The sequence below is a fragment of the Equus caballus genome, chromosome 1 (assembly GCF_041296265.1).
Source record: "Equus caballus isolate H_3958 breed thoroughbred chromosome 1, TB-T2T, whole genome shotgun sequence".
Classification (NCBI taxonomy): domain Eukaryota; kingdom Metazoa; phylum Chordata; class Mammalia; order Perissodactyla; family Equidae; genus Equus; species Equus caballus.
Genome location: NC_091684.1, coordinates 64,346,985 through 64,371,768, shown reverse-complemented (window position 1 = coordinate 64,371,768; position 24,784 = coordinate 64,346,985). Strand labels below are relative to the sequence as shown.

Sequence of the window (24,784 nt, the reverse complement as noted above, 5' to 3'; positions counted from 1 at the left end):
AAGCAGTTAAAGGATGATTTGTCCATGACCACACAGCTAAACATAACTAAGCTGACTCATGAACTTGGCTAAATCCATGTGACGTGGGACACAGGATATGAGCATTGGGACCCAAAGGAGAAAACATATGATCCAAATTCTAGCTTAATAATCCTTCTGTTCTTGATTGATTTGAGAATATTGTCCAACTCATCACCAAAGGCAGCCAAGGAAACCACAAGGCACACTGACTATAATAATTTTTCAAACAATGGCTAGGAAACTTGGTGGACCAAAGGATAGGAGAGGAAAAAATCCATCACCATTTCATCACGATAAAGACTGATATTTACTTGTAAGCCTGCTTCTACTTCTATTAAAGAGCCAATTAATAAAGGCCACAAGTAGCATATTTTACTGAGGAAAGATGTTATGGCTTGAAGTATAAACAGTGGCTAACAAATGATTTTGCAAATCATTCCTAAAGCTAACATATGCATATATGTTAAACTTAACATATGTATATGGTCTTATTTCATACTCCAGGGAAAATGTCCTGATCCTTTTTCTACTTCTACCTTACCATGTGAACAAGTTATTAAGCCACTCCATTCACACTTATCTTCCACCTTAGCCCTTTCCTCGCTGTCCCCCAGCAGAACTGTTCCCCAAGTCTGCTGCAGAGCCTTCCAGAAACCTCCTGGAAGGCCGTTTGCTCAGTGACATTACTCCTTAGTTCCACCAGAGGTCGCCCTCCCACACAAGCCCAAGCCAACAGAACCCAGCTTTGCCTTCTTGGCGGCAGTGACATTATTTTCTTTCTCTATTTTTATCTATTAAAAAGATTTCTTCACAGCTATAACTTAGATCTCTACACTAAAATGGAGCAACAGGAAGATATAATGGTGCATTTCATTTATGAATGACCTATAATAAATTACTCTGAAGTGTCCCGAGTGCCAGAAGACAGAACGCTTTGTCTGCCCATGGACTGTATTTCACATACTTTAATTTAGCTGACACATAAAACTCATTTGACATTTCGCAGCTATTTGTGTGGGGCGGGGGAGGAGGGATGGTGCGGGGGAGTGGGGGTGGCATGCAGGAGGGGACTACTGTGGGGCTGGGCGGGGAGTGGGGGCAGCGGGCAGAACCAAGGATATTTGGTTCTTGTTGAGGGTTAAGGTATGGAGCCTGGGTAACCCTGGCAACACGAGGTCGTTCCCGAGCAGATTGTTGTCCAAGATGAGTTCCTCCAGGCTCTCGAACGCGCTCAGTCCTTCCAGTGACCTGCAATGACAAAGGCAACAGAAAAAATGATCCTGCACTAAATCAGGGAGGCCATTATGAGCCGAAATAAATATTTTAACCTTCCCTTTCAGGACTGGGAATAGTTTGGGCTTGGTGCCTGTCAGCAAAGTGAATGACAAGAATTAGTAGCAGGAGCCGGGGCGGGGCGGCGGAGGAGAAGGGGCCGCTGGCACTCACCGCATCCTTCACGCATTGCCAACATGAAGGATGAGGGTCACTTACTGAGTAGCCAGGATCCAAAACAAAGGGCTTCAGATACGGCCCGCAGGATAAATTTGTCAACGTCTCGTGCCTTCAGGCACCCAGCCTCAGCTGACCCTAACCTCCATTCCCAAGATAAATAACTCTGTCACAGTTCACCTTCATTCCCTGGACACAAATTTAAGTTGTCATCCATCATTTCTGCCCAGAAATATCATACCCCTCTTACAATAATAAATATAACTTCAAGTATCATTTCTTAGCAGTTCTCCTCTGTACAGTTGGAGGAAACTGCTGGGAAGGCTTCCTTTCGCCCCATTCGCTGCCTCTGACTTTCGTTTTCTCTGTGCTTTTTTTCTTTACTAATCACGTAATTTGCTTCTGCCCAGTGTCCCTGTGGCTGCCCCAAAAGGCAAGGCATCTGTGGAAGCACATGATCACTCCAGTTTGAAAAGGCTGTTTCTTTTTGTTTTTGTTTTTGTTTGCGAGCTGAGTAGAGAAGGGTTTGGGGGAATTTCTGTTTCAATGACCCTGCCTTGAAGTTACTGTTTTAATTTATGGAAAGTGGACTTCTCACTTTATTTTTGAAAGAAGTGTAGAGTGCAAGCGATGTAGATGTCGAGGGAGTAAATAAACAGGCATCAGAAAGAATTAAGCACCCGGCTCGGGGAAAACAAGTATCAGAAAGGGAAAAATAACCTTGTTTATACACTTAGCTGAAAGTTAACTCAATGTTATGGACTCAGGAGTGTTGGCGGTGGCAGTAGTGAGGGACAGTTGAGCACATGTGCTTGCCCGGGCGCACACAGACGATAATTAAAGACAGCCGCCCGATGGAGGGACTTACACAGAAACACACACTCCCAGCTCGTTCATCTGCCAGACCCAAGAGCCATGCTGAGCTTGCACAGGCTGACAGCTGAGCTACGACGTCGACCAGAGGGTGGGCTCGCATGGGACCTCCTGGCTATTATATAAAATGTGACGAATCAGGGAGATGTTGTCTACACTATTTATACATTTACTGATAGCACTTCCATTATAGACCTGCCTGCTTGCATGTGCAATGCCTTACACATCTGGTGTGCATGTGAACTTTAGCGCCAGAGCTTTCTCGAGGCATCCATCTCTCCCTTGTGGGACCTCTGCCAAGAGAACTCCAAAATAGGGAGTCAATACTTGGAAGGTATAATATGCATTGAGAATAAGTAATTAAATACCCAGATGCCACTGGGCCCAGAGCTCTGTCAGCATGTCCCACTCCTGCCTGACCCTCCGGCTGGTCCAGCCTGGGCTCAGCACCCAGACCACAACTATTCCTACAGCCAACACTACCTGCTCCACAGCAGGAGGGCAATACGGCTTACATTTTATGTGAAGGGTGCATGGGGTCATCAGATTTAATTTCCTCCTCTTCCTTTATCTACTTCCTCATGTTTCAGGGAGGCAAAACACAACTTACATACACGTAGTCAGGAAAGTCTGGGATTCTGCCTCAGCTCTACCATTTACTTGCACTGTGAATTTGGACATATCAATAACCCATCTGAATTCTCTTGTTCTGTGTTGCATCTGGCTCATAGGATCTTATAGAGAATGAGTGAACAAGGACTAACAAGTTACCAGCACTTGTTAGCGCTGTTTTCTTTCTTTTCCTTCCTCCTTTCATTCATTGTTTTTTCTGGCAGCCCTGACCTGGGCGGGGACGGTGTTCAGGATGCAGGGGATGGGCAGATGAACAAATGTGCAAAGGTGTGCAGTAAGTCTAGCTTCTGCAGGGAAACTTCGACCTTTGCTGAAGTCCCTTCCTCCATGGGGTTTAATGAGTGATGATCCAAAAGAGCGTTTCAGGACTAGGCCCTGTTTACCAAAAGGGGAATTGAGGCCACCTCCCATCAGGGCACCTCATGGATGGCTAATAAGTCCTTTGTGCACAAACATCAGTTGGGCTCTGGTCAAGGGCAGCATCAAAATACACATTGTTCTCAAGTTATGTTATGCAAATATAATACTCTTATCATAGAATCAGCAGATGGTGGGCAACTGGCAAGCAGAAGAAAGCTCCCTTCCAAGAGTGCTTCAGGGGAGGCATACGACAAAATGACACAGCATGAAGAGGGCTGAAGGCCGCAGAGACTGCCTTTCTCTCAGGATGGGCTCTGGGGCAAAGCTCCATACCTGAGTGAGCCTTCAGAGAGCAGTCGGGCAGCTCCGGCTCAAATCCTGTCACCTGTCTGGTTTTGAGATTCTTTTTGCCATGCAATGTTATTAGCTGCTCACTTAAAAGAAAACCATGTTACAGGGCGGGGGGGGGGGGCGGTTGCTAATTAATAAATCCCTGCCTTCATGTCATCAGTGTGGTGTGCATTTTGTGATTTAATCAGCTAAATTCAGAGCTGAGGGCCTGCGACAGGAGGCTGAGAGCACAGTGAAGAGTAAAACTGGAGACGACAGGATTTCTCTGCTTTGGCTGGCATGTGGAGGCCAATAAACACACACCTAGAAGATGGTTTTATCCTTTACTTTTTAACAATTTTACTTTTGTTGTTGTTGTTGTCACTGCTGTTCCCCTGGAAGGAGTAGGAAAAGAAATAATTTGCATCAATCCTTGAGTTCATACTCCCATATACTAGATTCCTGTAAATTGATAGGTTGTGTTAAATAAAATGACAAGGCAAAAAAGGCTTTCAGGATCCACACAGATCTATGCTGTTTAATGGGACAGCTACAGATCTACAAGGAAAAGATGACGGAACTGTAATTTCTCTGCTATAACCTTGTGTGTGGACAGCAAAATGGACCCAAGAGCCTTGGTGGAAGAGATGACTGTCACTCCAGGGTTACTCACCAGCTTGCTTGGCAGTGGTTGCAGATGTCTGAGGGGCAGGCTGGAAGGTGAGGCAGGCATGTCAGCCGTGGTCAGGGGCTGGAGGGGGAGGGTAAGGCTTCACCTGCTACCTCGGCACAGCCAGCTGGAGAGAGGTCTTCCCAGCCCAGTCAAGAGCCACCCAGGGCAGGCACAGAGACTGGGTGTGAGGTCCTATCTGTGGCAGGTGGTTTTGCTCTGGAAACCTAATCAGCACCTCCAAAGCATGTGCAGGCTGCCTGCCTCCAGCTCCACCAGCAGGAAAGCTGCCCATTATCTCACCCACAGGTACCATCTCAGTTACTTCATTCGCAGGGCTCTGCTGGGCTCCCTGAGGAGCCATGGCTGCTGCCTGAAGAGTCCCAGTGCCTTTTCCAAAGTCACATCAAAATGACAAAACATCACAATGCATTCGGCTCCAGTGGATTCAAACAGAGAGAACTTTTAAGTTTCCACTGTAATTAACCCTATCCTCGTTAAGATAATTATGATCAAGCTTCCTGTCACAGCTAATATCCCAGCATCATTGCCTATGGCTCACACTCTGCCCTCATTAGCTTATAAAAACAGTGGCACTAACAGGTGCTGCCCTTTCCAAGCGAGGCCAGTGAGCCCTTATGGAGAGGCCTCAGGCAGGGCAGCAGGCCCCCAAAGGGGCTGTCCTTTGAACTCCAATCCCTTCTGGGTGCGCGCACACTCAGCGGCCTTCATCCTTTACCTAAAAGTTAGCCACTTGTCAGAATGGGCAAGGAGAAGGACCAGGACCAGAGCTTGACTCGTAGGTTTGAGGCAGAGAAACTAGCCTTTCTACCCCTTACAGCAGCAAAAATCCAGCCAGAAACATCACCAGAGGACACTTCCAGCTCCCCTGGTTCAAGAACCACTGATCTTATTCCTGGAGTATAGGCTGTGGTAAAAATTACCTCTTTCTTCGTCTCCTAGCCAGAACCAGGGATGATACTTTTCTGCCTGGTATGAGGTGGAGGGACAGGGAGACAGTTAACCACACACCCTAAGAATGAAAGGTGACTCTCTGTGGAACCATAGTTGGCCTCAAATCCAGAACCAAAGATAGAGATGTTCTCAAACCAATTAAGAAAATAAGATCACCACTAAGATCTTTACCTACTCCCTCCACTATATCTACCTAAATACACATATTTCTAAGTGACAAAAGGAGGAAGCCATGAAAATTCCAGAGAACCTAACCCATATGTCTAATGTCTACCACACTGGCTAGTCCTGCAAAGCAGCAAGGGTCAGCTGTTGCCTACTCTGTTATGGTCTTTCTGGATGATTTTGGTCTGTCCAGCCCCCCAAAAAAGAGATTTCAATGTAAGCTCCATACCCCTGGAGACTTGTCAAATGCACAGTGAGGGCTCAGTACCTCTTTGCCAACTGACTACTGCTCAGCCATGAGCCTGTGAGTGGCTGAGAGAAAAGCTGCCAACAGAATCCCAAGGGCAGTTCAAAGAGCAGACCTTGGGGTGGCTGGCCAGTGGCTAGGAGGGCAATCCCTAAGTTCACATTCTTTCAGAGGCCAGAATGCCTCTCCCTCCTTGCCTTGGGGCCAAATGTCTGAGAACATTCAGCGAGTCTGTACCCCTACACCTGTACTGGTAACTATACTACCCAGATACTTCCTTATCAGTTGGTAAATAATTGCAGCTCTGAGTACCCCAAGTGCCCCTCCCTGTTACCCTGGCCACTCCCTGGAGCCCTCAACCTTTCCACAACCCAGCAACTAAGTGTTTAATGCCCCTGACAGCACAGGCCTTCCAAGGACCCTGGTTCCAGCCAGGATCTTTCTGATTGGTCAGTGCAGTTGTTAAATAATTTAAACATCACCTTTGAGAACAGGAGTACTAACTTGTACCTCTCTTACTCCCCCCACCAAGCCAAATGCATTGCCTGGCACCAAGCAGGTCCTTGGGAAATGTCTGCAAACTGACCGACAACAGAGGCCATGACCAAAGCTACAACGACAGGACGGGTAACACAGAGCCATATGAGGGGAATGAAGGAAGAAAGGAGAGAACACAGGAGTTGATAGGACTGCACATGTCCCAGAAAATGGCCCAGGGACAGCACAGACATTTTCAGAAAGGCTGTTCATCTGACCTCATGAGAGGTATTCTTTCTTCTGCCATAAAATCCTTTTTATAGACTCTTTAAATGGTTATATATATCTATATAGAGAGAGTGATATATATAATATGCTATAGATAGTAATATGTAGTAATGTACTACACAGACACATATATTATATATAGTAATAAATAATAAATAAATATATTACTATAATAGTATATTATATATACTATTATTATATAGTATTTAGTATATAGTATTATATATACTATATAGTACTATGTACTAAGTTGGCTTAATATTTTCTACATATTTTTCTGTCATTCAGGTCACTTAGGGATATATGTACAAGTAATAATAAAAATCAACTAGTCTATATGGTAAGTATATCCATAGGGGGTGAAAGTGTCTTTAAAAAATAGATGACTGTGGAAAAGGCTCTGGGTTACATAAGGCAGTGCATCCTGACACCATGTTTCAGTATATCACAGGGAATTTGTCAGTCACTCTCAAAGCCCTATTGAGCCCCCAGTCATGATGGATAATCCCTGAGCTGCAGAACATAAAATTCAACACAAGAGATCTGAATCCAAAACCAGTCACTAGGTGTTTGTTAACTCTAAGTGGGATCAAGTCTGAAGCCATCATGCACTATACCTAATGATACTAAGAAAACTGTTAAACATGATCCCTAAAGAATTATGGAGAATAAGGAGCTAGAAGCCCAGAAAAGGGTACTTGCAGTTCCAATTATTTGAAAAGGGAAGTAAGATTCTCCAAACTTTAGATTTATAAGTTTATAAACTTATGAGTGTGAAATTCTGGTCAGATTATACTTCTGAGGAAGTGGTATTTACTTGCCTTAGGACAATGTAAATCACATATCTGATCACATTACCCTTTTTACTTTTGCTTCTAGGAAGCTCAGAGTTAAATTGTGACCCAACTATAAAAAGGTAACACTCCATCGTCTCTATATCTGCTTTATAACTCCACTGTCAAAGCTTATGATTTTTAATAGCCTTGATATTTTATCTATATATTAGTTTTTCATTTTATGAATTCTAATAAGCTAGTTCAAATATTTTGTGGAATAAGGTAGGATATATACAAATTTAATATAGATTCTCAAACAGGCAGTTTCTGTGCATTAAGGATAAGTTCTGTGAGACCAGCTATTAAGGTGGATAGTTGACTAGGAATAAAGATATATATTGTATCCAGACTTCAAAATAGCTTTGAAAAGATCTCTAATGATAACTTTCTGACAGGAAAGCAAAAAGTGGGCTAGAAAATGACTTTAGGTAGAATCATAACTGGTTAAAAAATACTAATTAATGGCTCAGCCTGCTCGACAGGAAGGTTCTGGGGACTTTGGTTCTTTTTTGTTTTCACTACTGACTTGGTTAAGGCCATGTTAATCACATTTATGGAGGCCAGGACCCTGGAGAGATCATCAAGAGGATACAGTAGGATCCAAAATGATCCTGTTGGAATCAATCCATTGTTTCAGCCCAAAACAAGATGAAATTTCACAATGTCTAATGTAAAGACCTAAACGTAGATTTAAAGTTCACCTACCAAAAAAATACATTTAAAGAAAAAATTAAAAGGCAAATGAAAATTGTGGAAAATATTTGCAATCTCTTGAACAGTCTAAAGGTTTAACATCTTTAATATGAAAAGAGCTTTGAAAACCATTAAGGAAAAGCTGAAAGCCTTAAGAGAAAAATGATCAAAAGATATGGACAGAAAATACACAAGGAATGCAAATGGCCAACAATAGAAACGCGGGATAAAATTTCAGCTTCATTTGGAATCTAAAATACTCAAATTAAACAAGACATTTTCACTTAACTAGAAAATATACTGTTTCCTTAAATCTTAACATAGTCCTGTCAAAAGTTCAAGGTAACAGTCTAACAGAACACTAATGGGAGAGTGAAATTGTTATAACCTTTCTGGATGGCAGTTTACATTGAAAGCCTTAACAGTGATCACTTTTTATCCAGTAATCAAGAATTTATTTAGTAAATATCAAAGAAGTGTGATTGGGTTAAGTATGTTGACTACAGGATTATTTATAGTAACAATGTAAATAAGCCTAAACGCCCAATGACAGAGGAATGATTAAACAAAGCTCAATATATCTATATAATGAAATACCATGTAGCAATTAAAAATGATAGTATAGACAGATATCTACTAATCCAGTAAAATTGTCATGCTATCTATTTAAGCACCTAAAATTAAGTTATAAAACATATAGTATATACAAAGATCTCATGCATGGAAATTAAAAGTCTTCTATGTGCTCTGTTCCATTCTCCACACAAATTTTAATTTGTACTGTGTTTTGCATGTTAATGGTTAAGAGTCATTAAAGCAGTCTTTGTTATTTGTTTCTAGTTTATATACTGCTGTTAATACACAATGTGTACATAGGTCCTTTATGACAATTCTCTACATACATAAACACACAAATATACTTCAATATATATATCTACATATCTATTGGTCTATGCATCAATCAACAGATATATCCCAGATATATATCACTAGCCCCTAAGTAATGGGTTTATAGGGTTTTTTCTCTTCTCTTTTACAGTTTTCATTGGTTACTAGATTTTCTATCATGAATAAGTGTTTTATAATCAGGAAAAATTCCAGTAAATATTACTTTCAAATAAGACAACACGAGACAGGGGTGCCTTGGATGAAGAACAGCGTGTGTAAAGTGGGCTTAGAATGAATCGCCAGAGTGTGGCTGCCACCACAAAAGCTAATCTGATCCTAGTCCACTCTACCGGCCCAAAAGTAACTCTACCTGGAGCTTTGTTTCAATTCTGGATGCCAGACTCAAAGGGAGGGATGTGCAATGAGAAGAAACAGGTAGTGAACAATGTAAGAAAAGGCAGTGGAGACCGTCAAGATTATTTAACCAGGAGCAGAGGAGCCTTCATTGTTTCAAAGTACTAAGTCTATGACATTCCAAAAGGCAGGATCAGAAACAAATAGGAGAAAATCACATACGTTTGGAGGAGAGGTCCTGAGTCAATGTTTGAAAACTTATAAAAATAGAGAGCTGTTCGTCAAAGGATTGAGCTGCCTCACCAGTCACTATAGGTATTTGACCAGAGACTAGAATCATGGAGAATATGTAGAGGAAATTTCTGCATGGAATAGAAGATTAGATTCGGTGATGTCTAATATTCTATCCAGATACTGTGCTTACTTGACTGGAGCTCCTTCCTCTATAACCACAGTTTACAAGAGCTGCCAAGAGCCACTTCTTCCCTGCCTGAAGGGTCCCTGATGACTCAGCCTGTTGGAAAGAGGGCAGGGCAGCAGAGAGTTCTAGCTCTGTCATTCCCCATTACACTAAACCCTGGGCCTTATTCTGATCTTCTAGCTGGTACTGTGCAAGGCCTCTTTAATGCTTCCCTACCTATGGGGACATCTCCATAATTAAAAAGGCACATGTCAACACACGAGCCTCTTATGGCCTGTAAACTAGATGTCACAGCTCTATTTGTATGAAATATGCCCTGTCATGGTCTTCTTCATAGACTCGCAGACTTCGAGTCTTGGGAAATTTTAGGGTGTTCTATCCTCCACCTCACAAGAGGTGACTAACACCCAGAGCGGTAAAGCGACTTACCTGAAACCATACGTAGTAACCAAGCCATGTCTAGAACCTTTGGACATACAGTGGTGTTCCCTCAACTAAACTATGGTCAAGTACCTCTAAAAGTTTTCTAGTTAACGTCTAGAAATGGAAACTCACTATTGTTATGCCCTTTATCCAAACATTGTCTATAGCTTGATAATTGTGTCCTCAATAATCATGATCAACCTAGATAGACTTCAAAATTCTTTTGCCTTTCGATCTACACTCTCTTCCTGACCCTCCTAGAACAATGCCCTGAAGAACTAGCTCTTATAGTTGTGTTTTCTTTTGTTTTTCTGGTGTGGCCCTCATGAGGTTAAGTATGCATTAACAGCTGGGTTGAAATTTGCCAGCTAACAGTCCCCTTGGCAGTTACCTCTATAGCTTATTCATTTATTCATTTACAAAAATACATTAGTGCCATCTCTATGCCCAATCCTTTGCTGGTCTCTGGGGCCACAAAGATGACTGTGGCATGGTCCCCTACTGTTAAGTAGCAGATACAGAGAGTGAAGCAGTTAGCAGATAAGGCAGGGTAATATGTTATAAAGGGATGATAAACACTACTCTGAGGAGAGGGAGGGTTAGGGAAGCCTCCAAGGAGGAGATGGGTTTGAGCTAAGTCTCAAGCCAACAGAAGTCTACTCTTTTGAGCATCTACTTACACTTTATGCCACATTCAGTGGTGAAGAAACATAAGAAGAGATAACTCGATCCTGGCACTAGAGTAATCAACATTCCAAAAAGGTTATTTAGCCAGAAAGCATGTATGTGATATATACTTCCAGTATGGCAGGTTCTTAGTGAGCACCTATATCTGGGGATGTGAAAAATGTGCGAATCATGGCATCCACTCCCAATGGGTTTATCATCTATGGGAAGAGAGAAGTTGGACTTGAAATAAGGAGAAATCATACAGGACAGCATATTATTAAGCAGTCTTGGCAAGATGAGCTCTATGAGTTGAAAGGAAAGAAATGAGGGCTGCAGTGGTCAATTTTTCAGCCCACCCTCCTATGTTTGTCCTGGAGTTATTACAGCAAGTGACTCCCTAAAGACAGAGGTGAGGAACCAGGTACCTTCCCTATGAACATGCTAGACGCCTGCATGTCTTTTCCCATCACTCTGCCCATCTGACTGTCCTCTCTTCTCAGTGAATCTTTCCTGCATTTCTCCCACCCTGGTGACAAGGCTTGGTTCTGGACTTTCACTACATCTCTAAAATTATTTTGGTTGATGGCTTGAGTTTTATAAAACCACACATGCATGCATGGAGTCTGTGGCCTCAGGATCTTGTTTGTTTTTAAGAGTCCAAAGAGTAAGCGTGTTTGGCAGGTTCTATAAATGGAGGTTTTCTTTACTAGGGAGATGTAAGGGGGTGGACATGGTGTGCTGCAGCCACGGTATGTGTGCACGTCTCCATGAGGCAGGATTCAGTGCCTGGTGGGGGAGGCTCCCACAGCCATTGGACAAACATATGTTGGGCCAAGAACACAGCTCTTCAACCTCATGAACTGTTTTCTTGAAAGATAACAGTGTCTCTTCCACACAAGCCTTTCACCACTCTCCATAAAGGGAATTTTTAATTCAACAGATGGTGTCTACTCATTGCAAACCAACCAGAAAAGGAGGCATTTACATGGCTGCACCTCAAGACCCTAGGGACCCAGAGGGGCCCTAACCAAATACTTGCCCAAAGACTAACTTCCCATGGGCAGGGCCCCCTGGAATGGAATCAGGCCAGGAAAACCAGCAAAAACATGCCAACTGCTGATTCTGTGAGGTCCCAGTTGGCTAAAAAAGGTGAAAACATGTTTTCTTCCCCAGACTACAAGATAGCTTTATATCTCACACAGAAAAGAAGGCCCTGGGAGATACGGTGACCTCCAAAAGTGGCTTGCTATTGCAGCCATGTTCCATCTCCCAAAACAGCCCTAACTCTGTGCTTTGCAAAACCTTTCGAAGAACAATTTTATCAGGTTTACAGTCTATTTCATGTAATGGCACGTTCTAGGCCTTGAGTACCAACACCTAACAGAAGTAACAGTGCTAGGGACAAAGAGGAGAGATCAGACACTTGCAGATGTGCAGCATGACGAACGACGGATTTTCCTAGGACTCAGCGAAGGTTCTTTCATCCTCATCTGCCTCTCCGGTTACTTGATTGCTGTTCCTGGGGGTAGAACGTCACAGTGGTGTTTTCACAAGGAATGTGGTGTTCTGATGGAGACGACCTTGTCAACTCAGTGAAGCCAAACACAAATATAGTAAGTAGATACACAAAGTAAGAGCACTAAATTTGGGGATATGAGCTCTGTTTTCAAGTCCTGGATATACTGTAAGACCTTGGAAAAAGAACACCTCTGAGGTTTAATTTTCTAATCTACCACAGTGGCAGGAAAATCCCCGACCAGTACACTTTGCAGATATTGGAACGGGGATGACATGAGAAAAGGTATGTGAAAATAAGCCTAGATAAATATAAGGATTGTTGATTTTGGAAAGATTGTTTTTTAAAACAAAAATGTGCATTTTTGTTTTCAAAATAGGTAATTAGTTACCTCAGAAAAGAAAGCAAGTAGCTAAAGCTCCAAAAGAGATACTTATATGTATTCAGAATCATCTGACCTCATGGGGACAGAGCAGCTTGGGAGAACCTCCATCTGAAGAATGACCAGGAGCTTGATTCTTGTCCTGCCTTGGTCACTACCTTCCTGCAGTGCTTCAGTCAAATTCTTGGCCTGCTCTGGGCCTCACTGGACACTTTTGTAAATTAGGGAGGCTGTGCTCAATTATTTTGGATGTCTCTTCCTTTTCTAACATTCTATGCTCTGAAATAGGTTGCAGGAGGAAAACTTCCAAACCAAACCAAAGTTTTATCATTGCCTTAATTATGCCACCAGTCAGTAAAAAGTTCAGCATGAATGTGGCAGGTCATCCCCAACCTACATATGGCCAAAAAAGATGAAGGTCAGAGGGCAGGGGTGAGGGGAGAATTTCAAGTCTCAAGTATGAAATGTGACCAATAAATAAGATCTGGGAGAGAAAATTTGGAGGAGAAAAGAATTCTCCCTGCCCTGACATGTTTTTTCATCTTGAAGTGCATCCAAAACTAGGGAGTGACAGGAAAAGTGAAACGGTGCTCAGAGAGCAAAAGATAAATGTTTGATGAGTTGGCCTTTGGTAGGGAAGTGATGGGTTTAGTTTGTCCTAATGGCCAAGCTGCCTTTCCATGCTGATCACCTGCTAAGATAAGAAGCCATAACGAAGGGACCTTGTGATGCCCTGGACAGAAGCAGTTTTAATTTGACTGGTTTTAATAAAATTAATTTTAAAAAGAAGAACAAGAAGAAAATGGCAGAAGGAAGAGGATATCAATTTGGAGAGACCAGAAAGGCTGGGAAACACGCATATCCAGAGTGCACACTCACCATTGTTTTTTCCATTCATTGTGCTAGTCAAGTCATCAGAGGAAGAAAGTTTGATTTCTTACATCTATATGTCATCAAAAAGCTTGTATGTGCCCAGTATTGTGCAGAGACATTTGGGATATGGAAATTAAATGGCCCCACTGAGTAGAAAAGTACCTTAATAAGCACAGAATGCCTCATTCATTCATTCATTCATTCATTCTTCCTTCAGCAAATATTTACTTAGCATCCCTTACCCAGGCCTAGGATGAATGAAACAGGTCTGCTCCCACCAGCGTGCAGCCTGACGTGTTAGGCTTTTCTAGCCAAGAGAGCAATATTCTCCTCGTCTAAGCACTCTTACTGTGCTAGGTGCTCTCTGCTAGGTAGCCATGCCTGCACATCCTTGGGCACCTCCCCCTGCAGCTAATTTCCCATTTCCATATCTCTGCCCTGACCCTCTGGCCCTGTGTTTCTCTTGTCTTGACTAGTTTACTAGATAATTTCCATCAGAATACCACATTGGTGTTCCAGTCCCAAGAGCAGCAGTCATATAAGCAAAGAGGCAGACAGGAGAGAAGAGGCTCACATCAGCCCTAGAAAAACTCTAGCCATGCGCATGAGTAAATGACCTTGTGGACCTCGGTTTTTCCTATATGCAAAACTTGGGGTTGGATCAGATGATTTGTTCCATCTTTTGACTAACATTCAACTGTGGCCTTTTATGGATCAGACACTCCGATAGGCCTGGGAGCAAAAATATGGTTAAGATACTATCCTCTCCTCAAGGAGCCCAAGATCTCATGAAACAAGGGCAAAAACACATGGCCATAACACAGTGAGGTAGAAGTATCCTTCTGCCTTTGAGTGACCTTAAAAGATCTCTAAGATCCTTTCTAATATCCAAATGTCCTAAGATAAGTGCCCTAACCTCCATTTTTCTCTGGTTTTTATGAAAAAGTACAGAATTACAAAGAAGTTTGGTTATCCAAGCATTCTAATGGTCACCTTCCTTGATACCATGCATTTTCCCAGTGTTAGAAGGAAAAATCCTAAGCAAAATGCAACATTACAAGAATTCTTCCTCCTGACTCCTACCTCTCAGGGTATACATTTTTCCGCAACTGCAAAAGGAAAGACACTCATTACTACAAAGCTCAGCAAGGCTCACACTATTGGAGAATATAAAGTTTTATGAACAGGTCTCTCCTCCTCTCTGTGGGTGTCAGTGAGAAAGTGAGTGAGAGAGAGAGCCGGCGAGGTCTGGCTCAGGAATCCAGGTGAATTATAGACTGCCGCTCAAGATTCACAGCTCTTCATGGTAGAAGGTTAATATTCTCACATGTCATTAGGTCTGCTGGCTCTCCTGATGGTTCATTGAAGCAGGCAGCAAATTATTTCCTCATGCTGCAGAGGACAGCACACTTCAAAGTAAGAGAACTCAGGTCAAGACAGGCCTCCGGGTGGATTAATGGCTTGGGATCACCAGGGTTTGTCTATAGGTAAGAATGGGTCTGAAGCTTTTAACAAAGCTAACCTTTTGATCTGTCTTAACCTGGCTTTCAAGCCAGACCTCCAGATTCTATTTCTATCACCTTCTAAGGAACTGCCAAGACCTGCAAGAAGACTGAGTAACCTGTCTGGCCATTTCATCTCCACTTGAAGTGCCTCCACCTGCTCTCTGCTGTTGTACATCTCACCCACAGTTCAAGGTGGAGTTTAACCCCCTCCTTGGAAGAGACTTCTCAGCCTGTCCCAAACCCGGCTGAGGGACCATGCCTGAACTCCACTTTCAAAAGGCTTCTATTTTACACTCTCACTCCACCGCTGGTATATAGACTTGCTCGAGTCTCCTTTTGTCTCAGGTGTCCACTCTTATCTCCTCGAAAATTAATTAACTTCTGGGACTGCAGGCCCATTGGATTATTTCTCTTTGCATCTCCCTGTGATGGCTAAGTAGCAGGAGGAGAAAACCTACCTACTACCCTTGGATGCAGGTCCAAGTTCCAATCGTCTCCTTCCTAGAAGAAAGTGCCAAGAAGAGTCCTAGAAATGTTTACAATAAAGGTTTATTAAAGTATTTGTTTAAAGGTAGTTTGGAGGCTGGCCCCGTGGCCGAGTGGTAAAGTTCGTGTGCTTTGCTTTGGCGGCCTGGGGTTTTGCCGGTTCGGATCCTGGGCACAGACACTGCACTGCTCATCAAGCCACACTGAGGCGGCATCCCACATGACACAACCAGAGGCACTCACAACTAGGATACACAACTATGTACTGGGGGTCCTTGGGGAGAAGAGGAAGAAGGAAAAAAAAGGAAGATTGGCAACAGATGTTAGCTCAGGTACCGATCTGTAGAAGTGAAAAAAAAAAAAAGGTAGTTTGGAAACACTACTTCTAAAGATAACACTAACTGAAGGAAAAATGAGGAAAGAATGGTGAAAAGCACAATACATTCACGGAAGTCATGGGAAAACGTAAGGTTGTCTTTCCTCAGGCCCAGAATTGCTAAGTAAGTACAGTCATGCATCACTTATCAACAGGGATACATTCTGAGAAATGTGTCATTAGCCAATTTCATCTCTGTGCAAACATCATAGAGCATCCTTAGACAAACCTAGATGGTACAGCCTACTATACACTAGACTATATGGTACAAGACCACCATCATATATGCAGTACATCATACCGAAATGTCATTAGATGGCACATGATTATATCTGTGGTGCAAATACCCACCATAGTCTGTATTCTGTTTTCTCAGTTACAAGTTTTCTGAACAGCAGGAAGGCTCTCACTGGAGACAGTTACAAGGAGGCCTATACACAAAGGCAGATCTCTGCTTCAGCACCCTCTAAGAGGGTGCCCCAGTGGGGGCTTGAGAGGGACTGTCAGGGGAGCTGGAGGAAACGCTCCTGACAGACCATCTCCGGGTACCACACCAGGGCTCTTTGTGTAGGTAGCTCCAGCCCAGAGGCCAGGAAAGAATTCTTGTCCAGTGGCCGTGGGTGAGTCTGACTGAACTCCCAAATGTTTTCTCCCCTTAGAGTGGGAGGCCTGCACCTGGGTAAGGGGACTAAACAGTACTAACTTTAGGCAGCACCCTGCCACTTTTCAAACCTGGATGTGCCAATGAAAGTTTGAGAAAGCTCTTGGTAAACGAGAAAGCACTCAAGAAATGTAAGGGGTGATCATCACTATTCCAATCCTGTCTTCTACCGAGTCTGTACTTACCTTGAAATTTTCTCTTTTGCTTCTTGCTGCTCCTTCCTTATCATTCTCCTCAGTAAGCCCACTCCCTTTCCTTAAAAATACTTTTAGCTTTTCTTTATGTAACATGTTTTTTATAACACGTGCAGAGAAAACAAGTAAAAATACACGTACACATCCATGTGCCAAATATCTACATACATGTAATGCAGACAGCTGAGAGGCCAGGCAAGTGACCCCCACCAGGTCAAACCCCAAAAGGCAGAGCTTCCTTGAGCCGGCCACAGGGCTAAGCAGTCCTTCCTTGTCTCACTGAGCATCTAGTGTGGCACCGAGGAGAATCCGCCATACCAGCATCAGCAGACTTGACTCTAGGCCCTCCTCACCCGCCTCACTGGATGGGCAGGTCTCTTCCTGCCCCTCTCTGGACCTCAGATTCCTCTAGAGTGGAATACAGAAGGTTGACTACATCAGCGTGTCTAGAAGGGTGGTTTGTGGACCACCTGCACCAGAATCTCCTGAGACACTTGTTAAAAATTCAGATGCCAGGGTCCACCCCAACTTACAAATCAGGAGGTCTTTATATATCCTGGATAGCTACAGTTAATTCCCCATATCACTTCTATATATACCAAAGTGTGAGAGCCATTGGGAGTCCCCAGCTCAAATACCTTCAGGGGCCAGTCAGGTGACACATTGTCTTTCAATGAATCCAAGGTTCATCAGTTAGAGACACACCATTATTTTATGTATTGGTAAAGGAGGAAAACCACTGTTGATTAAAAGTGACCCAATGCTTTCCTACCTTAAAATGACTCAGGAACTCTCTCCCTTTTTTATATCCTGCTTGTTGCTTTGTAAGAAACTATGAATCAAGGTCATTACTCCAACAACAATATTTGCCTTATAATATCAAGTTTAAGCCCTTTCTATACACACAATAACTTTGTCTTTCAATGCCAAATCACATTGAATTCTTACATGGCACATGAGGTATCAAAAATATGTATAAGTTAACTGAAGTGAAGATAATAAGAACAACCATAACCAAGTTGGAGTGTGCACTGACAGCTCCATCACCACTGCCTTCTAGCCAAAGACAATTTTAAGATGCCATCAATTTTGAGATGGATTCAGGGATGTTAAAAAAAAAAAGTACACCTTAGAAATGCTGAAATACAGAAAATGCAGGCAAGACAATAGGGAGTGGTGAGGACTGAGGAAATCAGAGTACACACTCTACCCAACAGCACCCAAATTAGTATTTGTATGGTCCACAAACACAGTGGTTGGCTGCCACTGGCCCATGGGTAGGATGATCATATAATTTGTTTACTCTAGGGTACCTCTCAGAGTAAAAGGAGCACTATTCCTGGTTATGCCAGGAAAACAAGTTTTAACTAGAACTGTCCTGGGCAAACTGGGATGGAATTTACCCTATCCTGGAGCTAGCAAACAGCAACCCCTAGGTAATGTGACCACTAAAGTCAGATCCTTTCTAACATTCCGAATCTGCAACATCACGCATCAGTTGAAGCTACTTTTCATGCTGTGTCTTTAAAAATCCCTGGAAGTCTGACATCTTTATGACTTGCATAGTTCCCCTAACTCTCCACAACTGCCTAGCATTTACCCACAACTACCGCTTCCTAATATGAGGTATCTGTTTCTCCTCCTGAGAGATCACGGCAGACCCCCACAGAGATCCCTACAATTGTTTAAAGGGATTCCATCAGTGGTTCTCATCCAGGAATGCTTTTGCCATCTCTAGGGAACATTTGGCAAGTCTGAAGATTTTTTTGGTTGTCATGACTGGGTGGTGCTACTGACGTCTACTGGGTAGTGGCCAGGGATGTGGCCAAACATCCTGCAATATATAGGAGAACCCCCACAACAAAAACTTATCTGAGCTAAAGTGTCATTAGTGCTGAGGTTGAGAAACCCAGATTAGATAAAGGATAATGCTTTTGCTCCCTCTGACAGCACAGCTGTCAGTCTCCACGAGGAAAGTGATAGAACTTCCCCAGTTTCATGGGAGCAGACAAGATTGACAGACTGCGTGACTTTTCCCTTCTCCAACATCACTATAAAAGAAAGTGACAGCAAACATATCAAGTGAGTTGGAAGCTGCAGCTCTTGTTAGCACTCAGAGGCCCTGAACTTGCACAGACGTGTGCACCTTTGGAAGACACCTACACTTCTTGGGAAGCCCAGAAGAATACACCCCCTGCAGAATGGGCTAGTCCCAAGCTTGAGACAGGTTCACTCACATATTTCAGATTTACCCCAGTGCAGCCACCTGAGCGTGGGCAGAGAAGTCCCCTTCATCACACTTGATGGACTCCTTTTTCCATTTGGAAGCATCAACCAGGCTGAAAGTACAGCAAGAAGACACTGACCCCAGCTCCTTCGAGAACGGGTAGAATTCTGAAGGTAATGGCAGACCAAGGCAGAGAGTGGGGACAGAAAACAAGGGGACTGATTCAGGACCAAGGACAGAACATGAGGCGCAAGGGCCTCAAAACCAGGCCAGCAACACTCCTGTGTTAGTTTCCTAGGGCTGCTATAACAAAGGACCGCAAACTTGCTGGCTTACAACAACAGAAATTTGTCTCAAAGCTCTGGAGGGCAGAAGTTAAGGTGTCAGCAAGGCTGTGCTCCCTATGAAGACACCAGGCAAGGATCTGTTCCAGGCCTCTCTCCTAGAATTCACCTATGTGTGTGTGTCTCTTCACATGGCATTCTTTTTATAAGGACACTGGTTATATTAGATTAGGGGCCCACCCTACTCCAGTATAATCTCACTTTAACTAATTACATCTACAACACTCCTATTTCCAAATAAGGTCACATTCTGAGGTATTAGGAGTAAGGACTTCAACATACGAACTTGGGGGGACACAATTCAACCCATAATGCCTCCTAAGTGACTACCAATTCCATACAGAGTGCCAAGGTTCTTATTGGTGTCCAAGGAAGTAATACTGTGAGGAGAAGACACTGTAAGCTGCTATCTGGGCCAGGCACCAAGAGCTTAGAATCATAAGCACTGATGTGGTGGTCAGTCCCAACCTCCTTAAACCATATTCATTTTCACTCTCTTTTCCTAATACCTGGCTTCCTATTCCTGGTTTAACCCAACCATCAATCAGAATATAAAAATACAACATGCTATTTATCTAAAGTTCACACCTGCATCCATCTTCATTCTCTGAGACACAGACATGAACATAGAGGTAAGTGAATAATGCTGGTGTGAAGTCAACATTCAATAAAGGTTTATTCCTTTCTCTTTCCCCTCTCAGCCCAATGATGATGTTACAAAACTGGAATATTATGGAAGGGGATCTTAAGCATTCATTCAGAAAACTATGACTTTCAATCAAAGAAGCATTTTAAGATTCTAGTTTCCTAATCCTTGGCCAAAATTGGGAAAAGGCAGGGAAGCAATGGTTACTATATTGACATCAAAGGAAAACTATTGAAAACTAAAAACCACCTACAAAGTAAACAAATAAATAAACCAAAGCTAACAAATCAGAGTAGATTGGGACCTCTCAGCGTAGGGGCAATCAGCCCTACACTCTTCAGTAACCATCAAAAATCATGGTCATGAGTTTGAAATCAACAATGTCAAAGAAAACAAAGTCAACATATATTTAAAGAGAACCTCCAGTGCAGTTGCTTTTATCCAAAGTATTAGACAGTTGCTGCATTCAAATTGTTTATAATTCTTATGAAGAGACAAGATGTCGACATGTGGAAATTAAACAACGCAAGATTCAAGGAGTAACTCAAGATAACAATAGAACCATCACAAAGCATTATATGATTAGATGCCAAATAAACAATATAGAAGATAAGTGCTACGAGAACTCAGAGGGAGTGATCACTTGAGGCTGGAAGTCCAAGAATGACATTTGCAAAGATGTAGATTATGAGCTGAGACTTGAAAATTATAAAACTATACTCTGTACAATTTCTTTAAGAAAACAAAGGAGTCGGTAATAGAAGTTTTAGAAAGATTCCATGCTAAAATAGTTAATATTATTTAATGATTAAAGACAACAAGTAAAATGTGCTTAAGGTGGATACCTCATTCCTTAATGCCAGAACAATGGGATGTTAGACTGATAGTCAATGGTATGGGAGGCATCTCCTAAGATGGCTCCCAACCATCCATTCCTCTTGGTATTCATGCCCGTGTGTAGTCCCCTCCACTTGAGTGTGGGCTGGACCTAATGACTTGCTTCTAATGAATACAATACTACAAAGTGATGGGATCTCACTTTTGAGATAAGGTTACAAAGAGACTGTAACTTCTATCTTGCTGGACCTCTCTCTCTCACTTGGTCACTTCCTTGAAAGCCAGCTGCCTTGTTGTGGGCTGCCCTATGGAGGGGCCCATGTGGCAAGGAACCAAGGGAGGCCTCCAACCCACAGCCAGCAAGAAAATGAGGCCAGAGTGCAACATCTTGTGAGGACCTGAATCCTGCCAACAACCATGTGAATGGGCTTGGAAATGGATCCTCCCCACTTGAGCCTTCAGATCATTACAGCTCTGTCTGGCACCTTAATTGCAGCCATGTGAGAGACCCTGGGTTAAGCCACATTCAGATTCCTGACCCACAGAAATTATGTGATAAGTAACATTTATTTTAAGCTGCTAAATTTTGGGGTGATTTCTTAAGTAGCAATAGAGAACTAATACAAATGGCAAAGTGCTGATGCTTCTGTTTCTCTAATTTGCCAACTAAGACCCTCTCCATCCTCATGATAAATGGATATCAGAATTACTGAGATCAAGAGATAAAGGAGAACAAAAGAAAACAAAAAATATTTATACACAAATGGGGTTGTACATCAGATTTTGAGTGCCAGGCACTTCACATTTACATTTATGACTGAAGAGACACAAGAGAAACACCGGGAGATCTGGGCCCAAAACCTTCTCTGGCAGCCTATCCCAGAGGAAGTGGCTATTTAGACACTGTGTCCAGTGGTCTGGTCTTCTGAAATGGAGCTGGGCCACTCTATGTCAAGTTTCTCACAACTAAAATTTTAAAAGTGCTGTGCCCCAGAGCACTGAGCCACACTCATGGATCCAGAACCAGTAGTCTCAATTCTACCATCCAATCTTTCTTCTAGGTTTTTCCTGGCGCCTGTCTCCTGAAAACTTAGGGATGAGCTTAAGTTGATGAATGAAGAGGTTCAATGACTTCAGCTCAGTCCCTTCAGTCAAAGTGGCAACACTCTGCAGCATTATTGAGCTCTCCAAGTGGAGCTGCTAATTCTGGTTTACCACATGTCTGAAGGTGTAAACTTTGGACGCTGGAAGGGACAGGTGTAAACCTGCACCATCTGCAAGGATTCCATGCTTTTTGTGTGTGCACGCACACATGGTCTTAGTTTGGAGTTCCCAGAAGCAGACTTAGAGATGAGAATGGAGAACAAGTCACTTATTCGGGAGGTGATTACACAAAGCACCAGAAAGTGAGATAAGAAAGGAAAAGAAGTTGGGGCCAGCCCAGTGGCACAGCGGTTAAGTTTGTACACTCCGCTTCAGTGACCCAGAGTTCGCCAGTTCAGATCCTGGGTGCAGACTTATACACCACTTATCAAGCCATGCTATGGTAGGTGTCCCACATATAAAGTAGAGGAAGATGGGCCTGGATGTTTGCTCAGGGCCAATCTTCCTCAGCAAAAAGAGGAGGATTGGCGGCAGATGTTAGCTCAGGGCTAATCTGCCTCAAAAAAAAAAAAGAAAGAAAGAAAGGAAAGAAAGGGAAGGAGTTAATAAAGGATGCATCACAAGGTGGGTTACTCCTGAGGGCAAATGGAGTCCAACCCCTCTAGGGCAGGTATCAGCAGACCTTTTATGTAAATGGCCAGATAGTAAATATGTTAGAATTTGTGGGCCAAATAATCTCTGTCACAAGTACTCAATTCTGTGTGAAAGCAGCCACAGATAATATATAAATTAGGGGGCATAAATGGGTTCCAACAAACCTTTATTTACAAAAACAGTTAGCAGCCAGATTGGGCCCTCTGGCCAAGCCCTGTTCTAGAGTAGTATGGGATGCAATGTGGATTACTTCTCAGCAATATCTTAAATGAGGGGCAAGAGGGCTGGAATATTTACCTATCTCCTGCCATCACTCACTGGTTGAGGGCTGAGTAGGTTCCAGTGGCCCAGGAAAAGAGTTGCAGGTGCCTGCAGTTGGAAGCCATGAGATTGGTGTGCACAGGAATGGTGACTGCCAAGGGGATGTGGGCAGAGCACTCCCAGCTACACTGACCCTGCCCCAGTCTAATCCATTCTTAAAGAGGAAGGAAGAGGATGCTGACAGAAATGAAGAGAGGCGCAAACACAGAGGCTGTCTACCGATAGGTGGTGTGATTTGTCAATGCTGCCTGCTCTCTACCCTTCCATCCCACCCTACTGGACTTTTAAGGAACTGTCATGGCAGGGAATCCAGCAGGTAGTGTTTTCCAGTAACATAGTTTACCTGTTGCCCCAGTTAAGTTCTAACCACAGCCCAACCACATCAAAGGCCTCACCTCCTTATACACCCAGAGACTCGCCCTTCATCTTTAAAAAATTCTTTCTCCTGTGTGGGATTCTTTTTTAATTTTAAGATTGAAATTAAAATGTCATTTTGCTGGATGGGAAAACAATTGGGAAAATCAATGGGAGGGATTGTGCAACTACGGTGTTTACCGTCCCCAGCCCACCCCATCATCATGGAAAGGGAGAAAAACCACTCTTCCTCTCCTCTGTACCCCAGTTAAAGTCAAAGCAAAGAAAAAAATTAAATTAAATCATCTTATTATGTAATTGGGACTAGGCCTCAGGCTGCAGCAGTAAAGAAGGGATTAAGGGCAGAGCCACCTGGGCAGCCATTCTCCTGGGTCCCATTACCACCCCCCCATTCCTTTTTATAGACAACAGATTAAAATGCGAGCCTAGCAATCTTTGATCTTTCACTTGCTGACACAAATCCTTTCAAGCTTCCAACATTTTCTGCTGAGGTAATTAGTACTAATTAAAAGGTTTCCAACAGTCTTTGCTCTGTTCTTTTTTTTTCTCCTGTGTGTCTCCCCTGCTCTTTCCTTCCCAAAAGAAATTGCTTTTACAAGTACCTTCCATCTCTGAAACACCGGCATCCCTCACTTTCTTCTTTATCTGACTTAGCCAGATCAAGTAGATTAGTGACTACATTATTCCAAACACAAAGGCAGACAACAGGTTTTCACTATCACTCCTGACCTGTTGAGAGTACATGGGCTTACATTCAGAAACAAGTATCTTGCCTTGTATGAAAAGACAGTCCAATTATGCGGGAAAAGACACCGTGCAGTGCCTTCTTCTGCCCAAGGAAGGACACCACTTAATGATGAAGTGTTTGGCTCTGGTGTCTGTCACACATACATGTGCACACGCACATACACACATGCTGCTTCCTGCTCAAACTAACAAGTTGCAAAACTCATCTCCTAGCTTGCTTTGTTCCCATGCTTTCTTTTTATTTGGAGGAGCTAAGAGGCAGGGAAAATCCATACAAACAATTTAAAGGACAATGCCAAAAAATTAAAGAGAGGATCATCCCATGAAAGTTTTTAAAAGACTTGGAGGGAAACACACAGGCACACTTTTAGCCGTGGATTCTGAGTCTTCCACTGGCTCTTCGCCATGGGAATGGGCATGGAAGCCTGCGTTTTATATTGGAGCGTTGAGCCCCGCCCCAGAGTGAGTGTAGCCCTGACAGGAGTTTTGGAGACACACCAAGGCCCGCAGCCACTTCTCAGGACAAAGTGCTGCAGCTGCTGGCAGGGCAGGGAACTCTAGTTGGCAGGACACTGACCCATCAAGGAGGAGGGAACCTGATACAGACCAGGGGCGACAGCAACCTGGGACTCTATTACTCACCTTCTACTTAGCAAAAGTAAATACAGAAAGGGTAGATAGTAAAACCTCACTTGATCCCACAGAATTCCTTTCTTACAGATGTGAAAACTGAGACAGGGAGGGGTGAATCTTAATGAAATAGT

The 24,784-nt window shown here is 43.1% G+C and overlaps 1 protein-coding gene across 12 annotated transcripts in view; it reads right to left on the bottom strand.

Annotated features, from left to right (window-relative positions):
* LRMDA (leucine rich melanocyte differentiation associated) overlaps positions 1 to 24,784 on the bottom strand; it is a 1,071,617-nt gene that overhangs the window by 477,144 nt on the left and 569,689 nt on the right. For 7 of the 12 annotated variants that reach the window (XR_011423400.1, XM_070227811.1, XM_070227789.1 and 4 more), the window contains exon 3: positions 1,138 to 1,269. Coding sequence is in view for 10 of the 12 variants with exons in the window: in XM_070227811.1 (XP_070083912.1) it covers positions 1,138 to 1,269 (132 nt within the window). In the remaining 2 variants the exon portion in view is untranslated. The remainder of the gene's footprint in view (positions 1 to 1,137; positions 1,270 to 24,784) is intronic. The other 5 variants (XR_011423402.1, XM_070227814.1, XM_070227796.1 and 2 more) reach the window with 1 other exon arrangement.